Below are 20,645 nucleotides of genomic sequence, written 5' to 3'. Positions count from 1 at the left end.
ACATAATTCTCCTAAAAGAAAAGGGGGGAATGAGAGAGTCATTTCCTAGGCAGGTTGATAGGCAGTCTAGGGGTCCCCAAGGAGAGAGGGGTCTGGAATTCTGAAGGAGGAAGAAAGGACAAACTTTTTTTCTTTCTCCACATTCCTTAGGATTATATAACAATAATGTATCCTGCCTAAGGACGGTCTTTGGATTAAACCTTCTGGCTGATTCTGTTATCTTAAAATGTAAATTATGGGAGTAGGTCTGGTGAGGTCTTTACAACCTCCAGACATTCTTTGGAGTATATAACTTCACTCTTTCTGCCCCCTTCTGATGCCTATGTCAGAAGCTTTCTCTATCTCCTTTATGCTTTAATAAAACTTTATTACACAAAAGCTCTGAGCGATCAAGCCTCGTCTCTGGCCCCGGATTGAATTCTTCTCCTCCGGGGGCCAAGAATCCCGGTGTATTCGCGTGATTCAACAACAACCTTTCATCTTGGGGGCTCGTCCGGGGTCCTTCAGGACAAGATAAGGATGCTTGGAGCTTTAGTTCTTTGTTCTCTTAGCGAACACGTTTTCTGCTGTGCTTTACTACCTCTACGGTGTGCTTGTGTGAATGAATGACACGCCCTGCGGGAAGCAAGTAAGGAGCCCTGCTCTGCGGTTCCACGGTGATCTCATACGGCTTATGGCAGAAACTTGTCAGGGCGTTATACTGACCTGCCAATGCCAAGAGGCACCCAATGTCTCCTTCGGGAACCGACCAGAAATGGGCAAAGTGTGTGGACCGAACTCTCCTTTTTTGGTCAAACTTTTTGGTCTCTTTGACCATTTCATAACTCCTTGGGAATTAGAAGTACTAACCTAATCTATCGGATCATAGACTTTCAAGGGACTTGTGATCTATACTGTTATTGTGTACCGTGGCTTAGGTCCCAAACTTGGATTGGTATTCAAGAAAGTGCCTAGCCTTGCTAGGAATCGAAAGTTCAGAAGCTAGGTGGAGCTCTAGCTCCCAGAACATCTCTGAGGTTAAAGGTTACTCAGATTGGGACTGCGATGGGTTTTTTTTCTTTGGTAACTCCGGCTCTTAGTGGATCAGAGGAGGCTATTATACTGGTGTGGTGATGCTTAGAAAGAACATCTCAGTTTTATGTTCGCGTCGGTCTTATTGTAGTCAGGAAATACTCAGGGTCGTGGACAGGAACTCAGGTGACGAATGTTTCCCACAGCGGTCTTAGCTTGGGAGGCATTCCAGAAGGTTACTCTGATTCACCCCGGGTGACATCAGAGGCAAGCAAGGTTGGGGGTGAAGAGCTGGACATCAAGTAGGGATGCTATCAAGTCTACCCCTGGTACATCCCCACCCCATCTCGGTGGTAGAACCGGGAGGGATGAGTACGGCGCCTGCATCGGTAAGGGACAGACTAAGTCCGACCAGGAAGGAAAAGCTTTTGGTGTAACGTCTGTCTACACCCCCATCTAGAGCAGGGAGGGACGCCTCGGGTAGAAAAATGGCGCTCGCTGGTCACTTTTTTTCTCTCTTACAGATGGGAGCTAACAATTCCAGCCTCACTCCTTTGAACTGTATCCTGAAAAACTGGGATAGATTTGATCCCCAGGGCTTAAAGAAGACACACCTGGTCTTCCTATGTGATACTGCATGGCCACGGTATCCATTGGAGGACAGCGAATGGTGGCCAGTTGGAGGGTCTCTTAAGTATAATACTGTTCTACAATTAGACCGGTTCTGTAAGGAACAAGGGAAATGGGTAGAAGTAGCATATGTGTTGCCCTTTTTCTCTCTGCGAAATATGCCAGACTTATGTCCTAAGGGTATAGATTTGGGCGTGAAACCTTCAGCTCCCTCCTGTCCTCTTACTTTGCACCCATACCTGGGACTCCAAACTGGGATTCAAACTGCCCACATGGAGGTCCAAACAACTCCTGTCTCAGTACAACCTCAGACTACTCTGGTTTTGGTAGAAACTCAGACCATAGAAGTAAGAGATGAGATGGAGGACAGGAGACAAAGAGAAGAGGAAAAACAGGTTTCTCCAATCTATCCCTGGGATCATATGCGCAGGGCAGCCAGAGAGACTGAGGAACAGCCACACAAGCTGTTGCCTCTTTATGAAACACCCACTGGGAGAAATAATCAGTCTGTGAGAGTTAATAAGCCTTTCTCTTATCAAGAAATACAAAGAATCAAGGAGGATCTGGGAGACTATTTAGAGGACCCAGAAAAATATATTAGAGCTTTTAAAGGTGTTACTCTGCTTTATGATTTCACTTGGAAGGATGTGATGTATATCTTGGGACAAACGCTGACTCCCGAGTCAAAGACTTGAGTTTTGGGAAAAGCGGTTGCTTATGGAGATGAATGGCTTGGTAATGAATCAGTAGGGAAGAGGGAGAATGAGATAGTGGTCCTTCCCACTGGGAATCAGGCGGTCCCAACTATAGAACCAGACTGGGACTACAACACAGCTAAAGGAAGATGGGATCAGAGTCATTTTGTTAGATATATTCTTGAAGGACTTAGGCAGGCACGTTCTAAGCCTTTAAACTATGGCAAATTGGCAGACATAGAACAGGAGGAGAAGGAACCTCCTGGTAAATTCCTAGATAGACTGAGAGAAGGCCTTCGCAGATTCACTGAGATTGATCCCGAAAGTAAAGAGGGAAAAGTGATCTTAAAGGATAGATTTCTCACTCAGTCGGCTCCAGATATCCGCCGTAAGCTATTAAAACGGGCGTATGGACCAAATCAGTCTTTAGCTACCCTGTTACAACTGGCTCAGACAGTCTATTATGGTAGGGAATATGAGGAAAAGAAAGAAAGGCAAAAAAATACAAAGGAAAAGGTGGAAGCCTTCGCCATGGCTATGAAAAACGTTCTTAAACAGCCTGAGAAAAATGCCCAGAGGGGCCCAGGTGAAAAGGGATGGGCTTGCTATTACTGTGGAAAGGAGGAGCACCTCAAACGGGATTGCCCTCAGGCATCTAAGTCGCCCCCAGCTCCATGTCCGGTCTGCAAAGGACCACACTGGAAGAGAGACTGCCCCCAGAGGCATAGGTCTCCAGGGTCAGACTCTCAAGACAATCAGGACTGAAGGTGCCCGGGGGTCCCCACACAAGCTCCCATCCTAATACACCTAAAGAACCCCGGGTATTAATAATTGTGGGGGGCCAATCCGTCAATTTCCTTTTAGATACTGGGGCAACTTATTCTGTGCTTACTGAAGCCCCTGGCCCACTTTCTTCCTGATCCACTTCCGTAATGGGACTGTTTGGACGAGCCAAAAGGTATTATTTCAGTTATTCTTTATCTTGCAACTGGGATTCTGTGCTGTTTTCACACGAGTTTCTGATTTTGCCAGAATCTCCCTCACCCCTTTTGGGGAGGGATATACTGAGCAAGGTCCACGCCTCTGTTTTCATGAATATGGAGCCTTCCCTTTCTCTCCCTTTAGTTGAACAAAATGTAAATCCTAGAGTATGGGCTGATGGAAAATCTGTGGGTCGAGCACAAAATGCTATTCCTGTAGTTGTTAAGCTCAAAGACCCGCATGTATTTCCACATAAGCAGCAGTATCCACTGAAACCTGAAGTTAAGGAAGGGTTAAAACCCATCATTGAAAATTTAAAGGAGCAGGGACTATTAATTCCCTGTAGCAGTCCTTGCAACATTCCTATTTTGGGTATAAAGAAATCGAATGGTAAATGGAGACTAGTTCAAGATTTACGAATAATAAATGAGGCTGTAGTTCCTTTACACCCCATGGTGCCTAATCCTTATACTCTATTGTCTGAAATTCCTGAACGGGCCAAATATTTCTCAGTAATTGATTTAAAGGATGCCTTTTATTCAGTGCCTTTGGCAGAAGAAAGTCAATTTCTATTTGCCTTTGAAGACCCTACGCAGCCAGCTTCTCAGTTAACCTGGACAGTTTTGCCCCAGGGATTTCGTAACAGTCCTCACTTTTTCGGACAAAGTTTGTCACGGGATCTACAAAACTTTAATAGCTCTGAAGCAGTGGTGTTACAATATGTAAATGGTATTTTGCTCTGTGCTGAGACAGAGAAAGCTTGTTCGCGAGCCTCAGAAGATTTCTTAAACTTTCTGGCAGGCTGTGGTTACAAGGCATCAAGAGAAAAGGCTCAGCTTTGTCAACAGTCGGTTAGATATCTGGGCCTAATCATATCAGAAGGAACTAGGGCCACAGGCCCTGAGAGAATTAAACCTGTACTAAATCATCCCCTACCTATGACTTTAAGACAATTGAGAGGATTTTTGGGAATTACAGGTTACTGTCGCATTTGGATTCTGGGTTATGGGGAACTTGCCCGGCCTTTATATAAACTTATAGCTGAAACTCAGCAGGTCCAAACCGACAAACAGAAACTCAAAAGGCTTTTAAGGTTCTTCAGACTGCTCTCCTGCAAGCTCCAGCTCTGAGCTTGTCCACAGGGTCAGAATTTAATTTGTTTGTCACTGAAAGAAAAGGTGTGGCATTGGGAGTTTTGACACAACCCCAAGGGCCTCACCAGCAACCTATTGCTTATCTAAGCAGAGAATTAGATGTAGTTTCAGGTGGGTGGCTCCACTGTCTAAGAGTAATTGGGGCAGCGGCTTTATTAGCACCTGAATCTTTAAAAATAATTAATGGACGAAACCTTACTGTACTGACTTCTCATGATGTGAGTGGAATCTTAAATTCTAAGGTTAATATTTGGGTGACAGACAGTAGGCTTCTTAAGTATCAGTCATTGTTGTTAGAAGGACCAGTAACTAAGCTTAAAGTTTGTGGAAATTTAAATCCTGCCACTTTCCTTCCTGAGAAGGAAAATGAAACACCTGACCACGATTGTTTTCAATTCCTAACTTTAAACTATGCAGCTCGGGAGGATCTAAAGAATACCCCATTAGACAATCCTGACATGGAAATATTTACAGATGGTAGTTCTTTTGTTGAGGATGGAAAACGTAAAGCAGGTTACACCGTGGTGACTGCTGAACAGGTTTTGGACCAAAATCTCTCCCCCAGGGAACGAGTGCTCAGTTAGCAGAGCTTGTGGCTCTGACCCGAGCTCTAGAGTTAAGCAAAGGGCAGCGGATGGGCCTGATAATCTATGCGAGTCTACTTCTGCTGACTCCAAAAATCCTGAATCTGCTGTTGGATCCTCAAGACAATGTCTTCCTGTCCTGGGCTCACTCCTATGCTGGATTCCACAATCGGTCTAACTGCTGGGTCTGTGGAGCACTCCTCTCTTCATCAGTGGAAGGCTTCCCGTGGTGGACATCCCCACTTCAAGGAAAAGACTTTCTCCAAGTCTGTGAATACCTTCGACAACAATCACATGCGACGCCTCTTCTTCATCTGATGACATCTACCAACCCTAAAATGGACTGGTGCAACACTTTGCACTTTAACTATGGACATAATGTGACTTTTAATTTCGATTTTAACTTGTTTTAGTGACTATGTTGCCTGCAACTGTAATTGTATAACTAGATTTGTATCTAGCCACTTGAAAGCTTTTAAGTTACAAATGATTGCTCAAACTCCTGCTACTGTTGCAACTTCCTCCAGCTACTATTTGGGGTCCCTGGATCAGATATCCTCAATATGAGGATTAGGAGAATATGTTGCCTCACCAATTTAGGGACAATGCCCCCTTGTCAGCTCGGAAGCAGTTATGGAACGAGAACGACGCCACTTTTCCCTAGGCAACATAATTCTCCTAAAAGAAAAGGGGGGAATGAGAGAGTCATTTCCTAGGCAGGTTGATAGGGAGTCTAGGGGTCCCCAAGGAGAGAGGGGTCTGGAATTCTCAACGAGGAAAAAAGGACAAACTTTTTTTCTTTCTCCACATTCCTTAGGATTATATAACAATAATGTATCCTGCCTAAGGACGGTCTTTGGATTAAACCTTCTGGCTGATTCTGTTATCTTAAAATGTAAATTATGGGAGTAGGTCTGGTGAGGTCTTTACAACCTCCAGACAGTCTTTGGAATATATAACTTCATTGCTAACACTAGCAAGCGGGTACTCTTTCTGCCCCCTTCTGATGCCTATGTCAGAAGCTTTCTCTATCTCCTTTATGCTTTAATAAAACTTTATTACACAAAAGCTCTGAGCGATCAAGCCTCGTCTCTGGCCCCGGATTGAATTCTTCTCCTCCGGGGGCCAAGAATCCCGGTGTATTCGCGTGATTCAACAACAACCTTTCACTCTTCAGTGGAGAGAATAACCGACTTTTAAGACTTTAAGATAGAGTGACTGTGCTGAGGGAGAAGGCAATGGCAACCCACTCCAGTACTCTTGCCTGGACTGTGCTGAGACTGAATCCTCAGCAGATAAATAAGCCAACACCATATAAATAAGGATGCAGTGGTCTCTTCTTCCCTGAAGAAGAGGCCCAACTGCTTCTGTGGCCAGTTGCCCAGGGCCCTGCATGTTCTCCATGCTCAGGGCCTAAAAAGCTCAGATGGAGAACCCCTCTTGGGGGGAGGCACCCACACTTGACTAGCAAGTGGCCACCAGGGCCTGGCATCCGTGGTTCCCAGCTCTTCCTGCCCCTGTGTGACTCCCACCCACATGCAGTATGAGTACAGAACTGTCCAAAACGGAAAACTAGATGTAGAACACTCAAACAGGATTTTGACACAATAATTAAAGACACTTCAACAAGAGCTGAAACAAAGTGTTTTCTGGAAAACTCTGGAGCTTGATTCTGTTACGATTCATAACCACTGATAGAAAGTACAGATGTCAATTCATACAATACCTGAAGAAGCAAGTCTCCTTCAGAAAACAATTCTCCATGGACCTGTGCAAAAGGGTGCTCTCTTCTGGGGTTCATGGATGGGTCAGCAGAGCAGTCCACACTGCCGTCCTTTAGGGTGGCTGAGAAAGAGAACAGGTGTTATGAAGATGTTCTGTCCACCTGGGACAGACAGGAGAACCCAGGTGACCCTGGTTCTCAGCTCAGAATGGCAGATGTGGCTCTGTCCCCTGGCACCTTGCGCTCTTCCCCAAAGGCTCCAGCAAGAGTGGCCATGTAATTAAAACCTGCCCCTCCACCTGGGAATAGGGCATCATTTCACTCTTTGTCGGAACAGTTCTTACTGAAAGCTTCTCTGCAGGCAAAGCATTCATTCAATTCCAAATGTTGCCTCCTCTGAGGAAGACTCGCCATTTCTCCTGATGAAAGTTACTTGCTCCTCCGTCTCCTAGTAGTACACAGGGGTCGTGTGCTGTTTCTGCCTGACCCATCAGACCAGGCTGGAGCAACCCATACAGCCTGTGATAGGAAGCTGCCTTTGTTTCATCACCTCCACCCATCTTGGTCTGAAACACCAGCTCTCACTGGACCAAGACACCAGCCTCCTCACTGATCTCCCTACTTCTACCTTTGTCCCAGGCAATCAGGCCTCTGAGCGGCAGCTGATGTAGCATCTCTTGCACTTGCACAGCACATGATGCCACTTCCCTGCTCAGAAGCATCCAAAAGTTTCACATCACAGGACAAAATCATAATCCTGACCATGATGTATCAGTTTGATTTTGAGTAATTGGAGTTAGCAAGGAAACAGCTTCCCTGTAGTCTCAGAGGTTGTAATCAGGACCGTGCACAGCTGTGTTCCATGACGTTTCCTGGGACCGGCTCCTTGGAGCTTGCCCTCTGCCCTTCTGGGCCCCAGCCTTTTCACTGTTTTCAGAACAGTCCATGCCCCTGTGCCAGGAGCCCTTCAGGTACTGCCCTCTGCCAGAGGGCTCCTCCTTCACATGCCGTATGGACTCAGCTGTCCTCAAGTGGCCTCCCGCTCCACAGTGTTGATCAGCAGCACCTGCCACTCTGCCCTGGGCCCCTCAGCAGCCCCGCTGAACCTGCACCTGATGTCTTATTGTGCATCTGTCTCTGGATTCACAGTCTGCTTCCTCCACTCCTAACCTCCGTGCTGACAGGTCTTTGCTCCCCGTGAGCCCCAGCACCTGCAGAAGAGCCCAGAGTGTGATGTGCCTTCACGTGCTCTGCAGGGTGAGGTGGACAGACAGATGTCACATGCTGGGCCTTTATCCTAGCATTGCCAAGGGCTGAGATCATTGCCGTGTTTGTGCACAAGGAAAGCAACAGGACTTGGGTTCGGGGATCACAGGCAAGGGAAGAAGCAGGTTCCCTGGACAGACCTCAGGGGTTGGGGCTCACTTCTCTGTCCTTGTCCTCTATTCCACAAATCTAAGGTGAGTGTCCTCCAACCATAAATTCCAAACCCCATTTCCCTGTATCTGTAAAACAAAAAGAACATGGCCCCACGAGGTACACAGGTATATCCATTCTATACAAACCACCCTGAGTTCTAGCAGTGAGCCAGAAAAATGAGCCAAGGTTTTTTTCATTTCACATTTCTTGGTGTTCTCTTTAAGTAAGACTGACTGTATGAGTCCCAGAGATATTTAGCTGGGTAAACACAAGATTTATTACTAATGCAGATAAGGAGGTAATTTCACGATTTATTTGACAATGAATGACTCTTCAGTGCAAACTCTGGAAACTCCTCCCCTTAGAATCATCAGTAATATTGGTGACTGTATTTTTTTATCTCAAAGATGAAGTCTGAAAACAAAAAAGCCTTATCTAAAAAAACCCTATTGGACCAGCACATGCATAAGTAGTGGAACAGTGTCTGACATTAGAAACACAGGTTGGCACTTGCCTCGTAAACAAGTCGTCCTTTAGTTTACACAGAAAACAGCATCACATGTGAACTTCTAAAGTCTTCGGGAACGTGGCAAAGACGCACTAGCAAGCTCGTTAAAAGTCCTCAGGAAGAGAGCTTTCCTTTTGTCACATGGACTTGGCCACAGTACGCCAACACAACAGCTTCTGGACATCAGAGCAACACGGACTGATACAAACTCAGTCCATGGTCTGTATAGAATGGAGCTGTGTACCTCGTGGGGCCGTGTTCTCTTTGTTTTTACATATACAGGGAAATGGGGTTTGGAATTTATGGTTGGAAGATACTCACCTTGGATTTGTGGAATAGAGGACAAGCACAGAGAAAAGGTGACCCCAAACCCTGGGGTCTGTCCAGGGCAGCTGCTCCTTCCCTTGCCTGTGACCCTCGAACCCAAGTCCTATTAGAGGCAGGACGAATGGCTGCCGTGTTCCCCAGACTCTGAAGACGGTTTTTGCAATCAAGGGATTTAAGGCTCAAAATGCCCCCTAGTCCAGGTATCACTGTATTACGTTACATACGTTAGTATTATTCCTCAGGGACACGAGCTTCCTGAAGGAGGGAAACCTGGCCCCCATAGATAAGCCCCCTCCCCACCCTTCTTTCTCCTCTGTTGCTCTCATTAAGCTTCTTCCAGCCAAAGAGTCAACACATTCCTCTTTGTCTACAAACTTAATGTCTTGACAAATGTATTTTTTTCCCTCCTCAAACCTCTTGAAGGAAAAGCACCTGCAGTTGGGTAAGAAACTACTATTAAGATGTTTGGCTTTCATTGACCAGCTATTTCACTCAAGCCCCCAGATGTTTTCCTTCCATTCCTCTCAAATGTTTACCAAAGACGGGCTGTGTTTAAGGCTGCGTGAAGAACACGGGAATGGTGAGAGAGGCACTTTTGGGCTCGGAGGTGGGGGGTAGAAAGCACCACCTGAAGTGCTGTGGCCTGAGGTGCTCCATCCAGCGGGAGGGGCCCCCAGCTCCAGGATGTCTTCCTGGAAGAAACAGCACGTGGAACAGCCCTTGAAGGATGGGCAAGATGCCGACAGCCGGTGCTTTCTGTCAGAGCTCACCCCAGGATGTCCCCAAAGGCACAGCTTGCGTGCACCTCCCCGCCGTGCACTCAGGGTCCCGTTCCTTGTCACGGAGCCCAGAACCTTCCTCCTGTCCCAGTCTCTGAGGCCATATACATCCTGAAGGGGGTGAAAGGCTGCTCCCATTTCCATCCTTTTGTCTCCAGGTGAGTCCCACCCCAGCCCAAGGTCTCACCAGTCCTTCCCAAGGAGACCCAGGCTGTTGCCTGCAAACATTGCAGGAAGCGAGAGATGAATACAAATCCGAACTGTAGGAAGGGGCCTTGAAGACATGTCCCTCTGGTGAACTGCACTTAGCACCTTTCAGATTTCAGGAAATATGGGGAAAAGCAAGATGAAAACCCAAAAGCCACAGAGAGATCTTATGATTCAGTGTTTTGGTAGCATTTTCTTTTCAGTATAAAATAAGAGGTGGTGACGGGCTGTTAACACTGGTGCAGAAATCATCCTTCACTGGGGTGGCTCAGCCCAACCCAAAGCCCCCAAACCCCTGTGCTCTGGCTGAGGATTCAGGGTGGTGGCTCACGTCACTCAAAGAGGGAACTGCTGGAGAGCAGTGACGGCAGGGACTGAAAAGAGCGGGAAACTCGGTCCTGAGGGGTCAGCTGAGCAGCTGCATATCACACGCTCTGCTTCAGGATGTTCAGAAAAAAGGAAAGTGTGTCCTGGTCAAGAAACAATGGAAGCGTGGAGGGGCTTGAGGAGAGAATGTCACAGGCAACCGGAGGCGGAGTAGACACACCATGGAGGAGACGCCAGGGTCTTGGGTCACAGGAACACACAAGATTCCAGCCTCTCAGAACACACACCGATCTCACGAGTACCCTAGCAGAGCAGAAGCCCTCAGTGATGCTCCAAGCCTCTTTTCTACTTTCAAGGAATGGATCACCATCTCTATGTCTGTAGTGAACACCTCTTCAGAAATACTTGATAAGAAAAAAGATCCAAAGATTAAAAATGAATAAACATGTTTAATGATCTCATAGGCACAGCTCTTGTTCAAGGAAAGCATCTTACAGCCACAAAAATACCTGTTAAGTGATACGGCTCTGATTCTTGGAAAGAAATCCAAAGGCTGCTGAAGCTGCCTGTGCTTGTCCAGACCAGCATCAGAGATGGAGCAGCCTTGAGAAACAGCTGAGTCTGGCTTGAAATTAGAAGAAAGTCATTTGTTTGAAGAGATCTGTGTGTCATTTTATTATTTAGCAACTCAATAACAAACAAACAGCCTTCTTTGTCATCACAGAGTCCAGTGGAGACCAGGGGTATCCCTACCTGCGAGCTCTGGGCCAGGACCCCTGCAGCATCCCTGGGTCAGATGTTGCTGGTTGTCTGGGAGGATAAAGGTGTGGGAGGGAGGAATTCTGCAGAAGGAATTCCATGCTCCAGCAGCCTTGCACCAAGGAGTCCTGAGAAATAGGACTTTCTTCTCTTCAAAGTGAGACATCTGGGCAGGCTTCAGGCTGGCAGGGGTCCAGAGTGCCCACACCCTCTGATTCTACACACACCCCTTCTCAGGCTCCTTAGCCTCCTGCCATGCTGAGGGGTAATGTGCTTGTCCGCCAGGCAGGGCAGCCCCAGCAGGCCATCCCCCAGGTCCCCAGAGGGGCATGAGCAGTGGGCTCCTGTCCAGCCATGTGCTTTTCCCATCTCTCCGGCAGAACCTCCTCACCTGCTTTCTCTACAGGACAGTGAGCCCCAGAGAGTCCAAGGCCCAGGTGATGCCCACCCAGTCTCCTCCAGCTCAAGTTCACGGTGTCATACTACTTCCTTCTGTGGCAGAAGAGGCTCTGCCCAGTGCGGAGCTGGCTGGGCCCTAGCTCTGTCTCTGGCTGCTCTGCCACCTTGGTGTATTCTTGACCTCTCTGAGGTCATCTTTTCTCATCTGACTGGAATATGGTGACAGGGTACCACAGTCAGATACCTGCACAGAAGGCCTGGCTCAGAGAGGATGCTCAGAAATGACACTTCTGTCTCACGGATGCTGAGTCACAGAGAAAGAGTGAGAAACCAGAGTGGTGAGCATGTATCAGGTAACAAGGGTTAACCTTTAGTAGTGACATTGTTGGCACATGGCCCTTCTGGAGGTGGGGACACAGGGAAATGCCCCCTGAAGCAGGTGGACACATCTACTCCATTTACTGACCATCCAGTGGCTGGACAGAGAAATGGCATGAGGGCAGGAGGTACTGAGGGTGGGAGAGAAAGATCACGGTTGACACAACATGGTCAGAATAAATCACAATATTCCCAGAGCCACACAGATCTTGAGTCAAAGCCCATTAGGTCAACTTCAGACTTTAGGTCAGCGACTGCATTAGAGAGGTCGGAAGAAGAAATGTGCCAGTGGGGGAGCTCTCCTTGTGCTGGGAGGGGTGCCACAGGAACGCGAAGAGGCTCTGCTCACATCCCTTGCTCCTGGGAAGCTCTGCACTCTGCCAGCTTCTGGAGCCTTGGGGCAGGGTCGTGGGAGGGGAGTAGGGAGTAAGTGGAGGGAAATCCCCCAACCACGTCCAAGCAGATGGTTGCTCTGCAGTCCTGGTCTGCAGAGCCTCTCCTGGCATCTCCAGAGTCCCTGGGGGGATGAGTGCCTGTCTAATTGCAGGACTAGATGTCCAGGCCCATCTTAGCTTTTATTGTTGCCACTTCTCAAGTGACCAGTGAAAGGCCGGGTATGGACCCTCGCTGCTCAAGGTGTGGTCTGGGGCTGGGCCCTGAGAGCCTGTCTGAGATACAGGTACAAAGCCAACCTCCCACACTCCCACGGTGACTGCAATCTGTCCCACGGGCAAGTGCATGTCACAGTCTGGGGCGCCGTGTGCACTTGGCCGGCTCCCCTGCTCTGCTGCCTGCCTTCCCACCTCCGGGGGTTTGCACGCTCCTCACTGCCCACCTGGTGGACAGTCTTGGCAGGAGGGACCACCTTTGGGGTCCCCTCCTCTCTGCTCCCAGTGAACAAGTCTCCTCATTGCTGGTCCCAGTCTGGGACTGAGTTGACATCTGCCCAGAGTGGTTGGAGTTGTGGTTTCTGCTACTGGCAGCCCAGAGTGTCCTGACTGAAATGCACCTACTGATCATTGTTGTTCAGCTGTTAAGTCATGCCTGATTCTTTGCAACAGCCCAGACTGCAGCACACCAGGCTCCCTGTCCTTCACTATTGCCCAGAGTCAGCTCAAACTCAGATCCATTGAGTCAGTGATGCCATCCAACTATCTTGTGTTCTGCTGCCCTCTTCTCCTCTTGACCTCAATTTTTTCCCCAGCGTCAGGGTCTTTTTGAATGAGCCAGCTCTTCACATCAGGTGGCCAAAGTATTGGAGCTTCAGCTTCAGCATCAGGCCTTCCAATCTATATTCAGAGTTGACTTCCTTTAGGACTGTTGGTTTGATCTCCTTGCTGTCCAAGGGACTCTCAAGAGTCTTATCCAGCACCACAATTCAAAAGCATCTATTCTTTGGTGCTCAGCTTTCTTTATAGTCTAACTCTCACATCCATACATGACTACTGGAAAAACCATAGCTTTGACCAGACAGACCTTTGTCAGCAAAGTGATGTCTCTGCTTTTTAATACACTGTCTAGGTTTGTGAAAGTTTTCCTTCCAAGGAGTAAGCGTCTTTTAAATTCATGGTTGCAATCACCATCCTTAGTGATTTTGGAAAACAAAATCTGTCACTGTTTCCACTTTTTCCTCTTCTATTTTCCATGAAGTGATGGTACTGAATGCCATGATCTTAGTTGTTTGAATGTTGAGTTTTAAGCCAGCTTTTTCACTCTCCTCTTTCACCTTCATCAAGAAGCTCTTTAGTTCCTCTTTGCTTTCTGCCATTAGAGTGCTATCATTTGCATACCTGAGGTTGCTGATATTTTCCCCAGCAATCTTGATTCCAGCTTGTGCTTCATCCAGCCTGGCATTTAGCATGATGTACTCTGCATCTAAGTTAAATAAACAGGGTGACAATATACAGCCTTGACGAACTCCTTTCCCAATTTGGAACCAGTCCGTTGTTCCATGTCCGGTTCTAACTATTGCTTCTTGACCTGCCTACAAGTTTTTCAAGATGCAGGTTGCCGGGGACCAGCCCCGGCTGATCCAGGGAATTCGAAGCGGGGACGGCGTCGGCGAGGATCAGGAAACAATTGCTTAATTAAACGTTAATTAAGGATATAAAGAGTAATAGAATGAGGATAGCTCAGTGAGGAAATTCAGTGTAGAAAAGAGGCTGAAATAAGGATAGCTCAGTGAGGAAATTCAGTGTAGAAAAGAGGCTGAATAATTCAGCCAGAAGGTAAGAGAAAGAACGACATGGTGAGACCAAGTTTCAGTGAACAAGGCCCGCACTTTATTTTCCAAAGTAGTTTTTATACCTTAAGTTATGCATAGAGGATAATGGGGGAAGGGGTAGAGTCATGCAGTAAGCCAGGCTTTCTTCCTGCAAACTTATCATATGCAAAAGTTTAGGTGATTTGCATCATCTTCTGGCCCGGAGGCCTTTTTCTCTAAAGGTGATTATTCTCAAGTCAGGCTCCAGCCTCCAAAAAGCATTAGATAAAGTTGCATTCCTACAGAGCAAAGGTGTGGTGGGCTATAACAAGAAAAAGAATTAACTCAAGGGTCCCAGGTTACAAACATTAAAGCTACTATTTACACCAATTATATTAATCAATACACTGCCAGGGACACAGCAGGTAAGGGATATGGAGACTTAGCAGCAAACATTGGCCCAACAAGTGAAAATCCCTTCACCAATACAATTTCTGATCAATCTTTTGACTGCTCAAAGGAATCTGTATTTAGACAGTTTAGAACATCTCATGCCTCTCACAGTTTGGAGGCTCTGAGCAATCACATGTGGCCGGAAAAACCTATTCAGGCAGGCTAGAGGACTTCCAAGGGAGTTTGTAGGTTGAAACACTGTCACACCCAGGAATTATTAACTGGAGCTATAAGCTAACTCTTTTTTCAGAGAGGTAGTGGGGGACAGCCCCCCATAAAGTCAGAAGTGTAGGTGAAAGCACAAAGCAGAAAGTAGGCAGACTCTGGTTTTGGGGGTAGATTGCTCGAGAATTTCCAGGGAGACTCCTGAGGCTTGATCCCGCCTTTGTGTATGCCAAGCCTCCTTCCTCATGACCTTTGCCAGAGGCGGAGCTCGCTCCCCGCAGCAGGTAAGGTGGTCTGGTATTTCTATCTTTAAAGAATTTTCCACAGTTTGTTGCGATCCACACAGTCAAAGGCTTTAGCATAGTCAGTGAGGCAGAAGTAGATGTTTTTCTGGAATTCTCTTGCTTTCTCTATAATCTGATGAATATTGGCAATTTGATTCCTGGTTCTTCTGCATCTTCTAAACCCAGCTTGTATATCTGGAAGTTCTTGGTTCACATACTGCTGAAGCCTGACTTGGAGAATTTTGAGCATTACTTTGCTAGCATCTGAAATGAGTGCAATTGTATGGTAGTTTGAACATTCCTTGACTCTGCCCTTCCTTGGAACTGAAATGAAAACTGACCTTTTCCAGTCCTGTGGCCACTGCTGAGTTTTCCAAATTTGCTGACATATTGAGTGAAACACTTTCATAGTATCATCTTTTAGGATTTGAAACAGCTCAGCTGGAATTCCATCACCTCCACTAGCTTTGTTTGTAGTGATGCTTCCTAATGCCCACTTGACTTCACACTCCAGGATGTCTGGCTCTAGGTGAGTGACCGCTCCACTGTGGTTACCCTGGTCATTAGGACCTTTTTTTTTTGTATAGTTCTTCTGTGTACTCCTGCCACCTCTTCTTAATTTCTTTTGCCCCTGTTAGGTCCTTACTTTTACTGCCCTGTATCGTGCCCATCCTTACATGAAATATTCCCTTGATATCTCCAATTTTCTTGACGAGATCTCTAGTCTTTCCCATTCTGTTGTTTTCCCCTCTCGCTATGACAAGGCCATGATCCATGAAGAGGCTCTCTTTGTTTCCTAGACAGTAAATGATGAAGGCAAACTAGCCTCTGCCCTTTCAGGCATCTTGGGAGGAACACAAGGACAGTCCCAGAATCTTCTTGACTGGATGGCCAGAGCCATCAAGGATGTCACAAAAGGCCAGGAGGCAGGGGAAGAGGAGAAGAGGAGGAAGGAGGGGACCCAGTGGGGAGGAGAGGAGGGCAGGGGACTCTGGGGATGCTGGGGTAAGGCAGGGGATGAAGATGGGAGGTCACAGCCATGAGTGGTCTGGAGGTGGGGGACAGGAGAAAGGCCAGGCAAGGCCTTGAAGGGCAGCCTTTTACATTATCCAGAATGGGAAAGATGGTCCTAGCCCCCAGTCTCAGGCCATGGCAGGAGGCTGCTAGGCCATTAGAGTGGCAGCCAAGTGGACTGCATGGCCGGGATGGGCCAGGACCCAGTGGACAGCGACATGTCCTCGGAGGAGCCCCGGTAGGTGTGGATCCTGGGCTCAGCCCTCCCGCCCTCTTGAGGGCCCAGCAGGACTGAGCACTGTTTTCCCAAGCTGGCTCCTGAGGTGACACACGTCTCTCCCAGAGGCTCCACTCCTGCCTGGATGGGAAACGGCTGTCCCCTCACCATTCGGATGAGGGACCCAGAGGAAGAATGTGCAGTTAGTGGGAGAGCCAGGACTTGGACACAGAGCTCTGAGCAGACCAGATTTGGTCTGGGGTAAGGACCACGGTGTCTCACATGAAAACAACATGTGACCCTGTGAAGAAAGCAGCTCTCCAGGGCAGATCAAGGACACACAGGCACATTTTCCTTCAGGATGACTCGTGGGGAGGTCAGATCCAGGGCAGAGGTTGGGTCTGCCGCTGTTGGCAGCCTGCCAGCATAGCTGAGTGGGTGAGGACAATCTCCCATGCTCCTTGGCGCCCCCTGGGGATGTCTGGAGGTGGACAGGCCCTGGCACTACAGCCTGGGGATGGAGAGAGGTGAGCAGAAGGCAAGACATTCAGGGCCTTCATGATCTGAGAGGGCTGGGCCCTCTGCCTCCCTCCCTACAAAGAATTCCAGCCCTTTTGGAATTCACATGACATGAAATGAGCCAACTTAAACTAGCAGTTCAGTGGCATTTAGCACATTGAAAACACTGTGCAGCCACCACCCCTATCTAGTTCCCAAACACTGTCAGCACCAAAGTGAGACCCGGTACCTCCTTAGGAGCGCCTGCAGCCCTGCCCCAGCCCGTGGCCACCACCTCAAAGGTGTGTGACCATGCTGTGGACATTCCACAGCATTATTGTACAGCATTAAACACTTACTCCCTGGAGGAGGAAATGGCAACCCACTCCAGTATTCTTGCCTGGAGAATCCCATGGACTGGGGAGCCTGGCAGGCTATAGTCCATGGGGTTGCAAAGAGTCAGACACAACTTAGCAACTATACAGAAACAGTTACCACTGCATTTTGGGTAAAGTTTCCTAATTCTCAGTGAATTATCAGAGTCAACTAGATCTAATCAATTTTTGAATTTCTCTTTTGAGCAGTTGTAACAATTTATAACACAGCATCCTGTCCAAGACTCTTCTGTTCATTCTCCCAAAACTTGGCTCTCAGAGTCGGAAGGGCACACGCTCTCCTCCAGAGCACATGGGAACAACAAACTCGTCTGTGCTCACCCACGTCACCCAATCCCTGGAACACAAGTTTCATTTGCAGGAAGGGGTTAAGACCACCTCGTCGTTCAGCAACAGCACACAGAAGTGAATGGGCAGTGGGTCCAGGAGCAGGACACTGTGCCCACCACATGATAGAGAAGTTTAGAAGAGGAAGTTTCCCAGAAGACAAGAAAAAAAATATCTTGCTTTCAGAAGAATGAGCCCTTCTTTCTGAGCCAAAGTTCTGCAAGGTGGTGGAACACTTGGATTCTCACAAGAAATGACAAAGCAAAGGAAGGAAAGAAGACGGGTGTCCACTCAGGCTGCTGTGCAGAAGACAGCTAGGCAGGGACCCTGCGTGCCTCTTCTGTGGGCAGCCTGAGAGATGACGTGGAGCCTGGGATTCGCACGTCAGGTTGGGCACTGACACATCTGTGTTCTGGTTCACCCATCACACCTGTGTTGGGCATGGTACCTCCCACCTTTGCCTGAGATTCAAAAGCAATGATGTAGCTTTTGCCTGTACAGAAAGCTAACCTCAAGCGCTGGTGTCCATGGCCTCCACTCACGTCTTGTCTTGGAATCACAGCTGCCACCTACCTGTGAAGTAGCTCTTCACCTTCAGGTAGCCCACGATCAGCCTGAGGACGGAGAGCTTGTCAAGTCGGGCTCGCACATCTTCGGGGAAGGGCAGCAAGCTGCTGAGTTTGCCCAGCTCTTGATTGAGGCGGTCCCGGTGTCGTTTAGAAGGGTTGGACTTAGCACCCTCTGGAGGTTGTGGCCTAGGACTTGCAGAAAGAGAAAAGTGGTCATCGTCCCATCCTCCTCTGCAATTTATTTAAAAAACAAGCAAACAATTTTTATTGGAGTGTAGTTGATTGACAATGTTGTGTTAGTTTCAAATGTACAGCAAAATGAATCAGTTACAAATGTATATATATCCACTCTTTTTTAGATTCTATTAGGTCATTAGAGTGTTGAGTAGAGTTTCTTGTGTATAAAGTTATCTTCTTTATGTACAGTTGTATGTATATCTCCCAGTTTATCCCTTCCCTTTGCAATTTCACTTCTGCATTACTCACGAGACTCCTGGAATTCTAAAATCCCTGGAGTTTCTGAGGCAGGAGCCCTGTCTCTAGTTTTAGCTTCTGTTGGTCTATAAAGCCCTGTTGCAGCTCTGCCCACTGCCCTCCTGGCTGCGGACCTTGGTCACAGACGGGGCTGTCTCACATGGTACATGCAGGTTAGACCTGGTGGCCCTCAGAGCACCAGGCCTGATGCTTTGATTATTTGTCCCTCCTCATTTCCCATGGCCTGACACATTTGCATTCATATTAAGTTAGGAAATCTCTATATTGCAATCAACACAGAGAAGATGGAAATTATACCTTATTAATAATTGAGCCACATGCACAACCATATAGTCTGTATCTGTATCTATCAATCTGTAGACTTTCTTTGCACACACACACACACGCCCCAGATCAAAATATAATCAAATTGCTGAAAACCAGTGATGAAGAGAAAGCTCTAAAAGCAGCCAGTGGAAAAAGACAGATTACACACAGATGAATAAAGAGAATGGATGCGGGCTTATCACCAGGAAGCACGTGCTCCAGAAGGCAACACCCTGGGAGCAGGAGACAACCCAGAATCCCAATCTGGAGAAGGTCCTTCAAGAGAGAGAGCAAAGTAAAGACATTCTCAGACAAACAAAACTGTAAAGAATGTATCTACAGAATATCTGAGCTATAATAAGTACTAAAGAATAGCTTAAGCTGGAGGAAAATGTTACTAGACAAAAATGTGGATCTACGTGAAAGAATGAACAATGTTGTTGCTGATAAAAATGAGGTTAAGAACTAGGCAAATTTCATTTGAAAGATACTTGACTGCTCAAAGAAAAATTAGCAGTGTTGCCTGTGGGGTAGAAGTGAAACGTATCAAAACAACAGCGCAAAGACTGGGACAGGAAACATCAGGTTACTGAGGGAGGTATGTACAACACCCATGGAGGTATTTAGTAATAAGATTTACATTTCAACCTTATGGCAACCACTGAAAAATAAAGTACAGCTGATAAGGCACAAAAAGACATGAAGTGCTAACGGTATTAACTCCGGAGGAAGAAAGGAAAGAGGACAATTACCAAAGCATGGCGGACAGAGATGGCTTTACCACATTGAATCTTAACCTTTCTACTAGCCTTGTATCTGGTTGATTTGCTACCATGACTGTATATTTACCTTTACCAAAAGGATTTTTCTTTTGTAACTTTCATATTTCTTGTTGCGTCCTTTGCTGTTCTGCTTGGAGAAGCCCCTTTCACATTTCTTACAAAACTGGTTTGATGGTGCAGAGCTCTTAGTTTCTGCTAGTCTGTAAACTTTTGATCTCTCCATCCAATCCAAATGAGAGCCTTGCCACATAGAGTATTGAATATAGGTCTTTCCCTTTCATGATTTTAGCTATATTGTGCCACTCCCTTCTGGTCTGCAGGGTTTCTGCTGAAAAAGTCAACTAATAACCTCATGACAGTTCCTTGTATGTTACTTGTTGCTTTTCTCTGCTGCTTTTAATAGTCCCTATACTTAACTTTTGCCTTTTTAAGTACAGGATATCTTGGCATGGTCTTGTTTGGGTTGATCTTGTTTGGGACTCTCTGAGCCTCCTGAACTTGAATATTTCTCTCTTTTCGCAGGTTAGGGAAGTTTTCAGCTATTATGCTTTCACATGTGTTCTCTGCCCCTTACTCTCTCTTTTCTCCTTTCAGGACCCCTATAATGTGAACGTTAGTACCCTTGATGTTGTTCCAGAAGTCTCTTAAATTGTCCTCACTTCTTTTAATCTTTTCTTCTTTTTTTCTGTTCAGCTTCAGTGATTTCTACTACTCTGTCTTCCAGTTCATTGATCTGTCCCCTGTATCATATAATCTACTGTTGATTACTTCTAGTGTATTTTTTATTTCAGTTACTGTATTCTTCATCTCTCTTTCTTCTTTATATTTTCTAATCCTTTGTTAAAACTCTTAACTTCTCTTTTTTCTCCCCAGTTCTTTGACCAGCGTTGATCAATACCTTGAACTCTTCAACAGGTAGATTTTTCATCTCCATTTCACTTCCACTGAACTTTCATTGTCCAAAGCTCAGAGTAAAATACAGATGACCTGTGTTTATAGCTCCTGTGACAAGCTTACAAGGCTGAGTTCTTTCATTTCGAATAGATTCCTCGGTCA

The 20,645-nt window shown here is 46.9% G+C and overlaps 1 protein-coding gene across 1 annotated transcript in view; it reads right to left on the bottom strand.

Moving 5' to 3' along the window:
* LOC104984995 (aryl hydrocarbon receptor-like) overlaps positions 1-19,567 on the bottom strand; it is a 43,518-nt gene extending 23,951 nt beyond the window's left edge. The window contains exons 1-4 of the mRNA XM_010834983.1: positions 19,560-19,567; positions 18,007-18,192; positions 15,496-15,511; positions 6,782-6,889 (exon numbers count right to left, since the gene is read on the bottom strand). Coding sequence (XP_010833285.1) covers positions 6,782-6,889; positions 15,496-15,511; positions 18,007-18,192; positions 19,560-19,567 — 318 coding nt within the window. The remainder of the gene's footprint in view (positions 1-6,781; positions 6,890-15,495; positions 15,512-18,006; positions 18,193-19,559) is intronic.
* Positions 19,568-20,645: the final 1,078 nt, after the last annotated feature.

This window comes from Bison bison, unplaced genomic scaffold (assembly GCF_000754665.1).
Source record: "Bison bison bison isolate TAMUID 2011002044 unplaced genomic scaffold, Bison_UMD1.0 scf7180017864037, whole genome shotgun sequence".
Lineage (NCBI taxonomy): Eukaryota > Metazoa > Chordata > Mammalia > Artiodactyla > Bovidae > Bison > Bison bison.
Note: the sequence above shows the minus strand (reverse complement) of the source record. Positions and strands in the feature narration are given on the sequence as shown.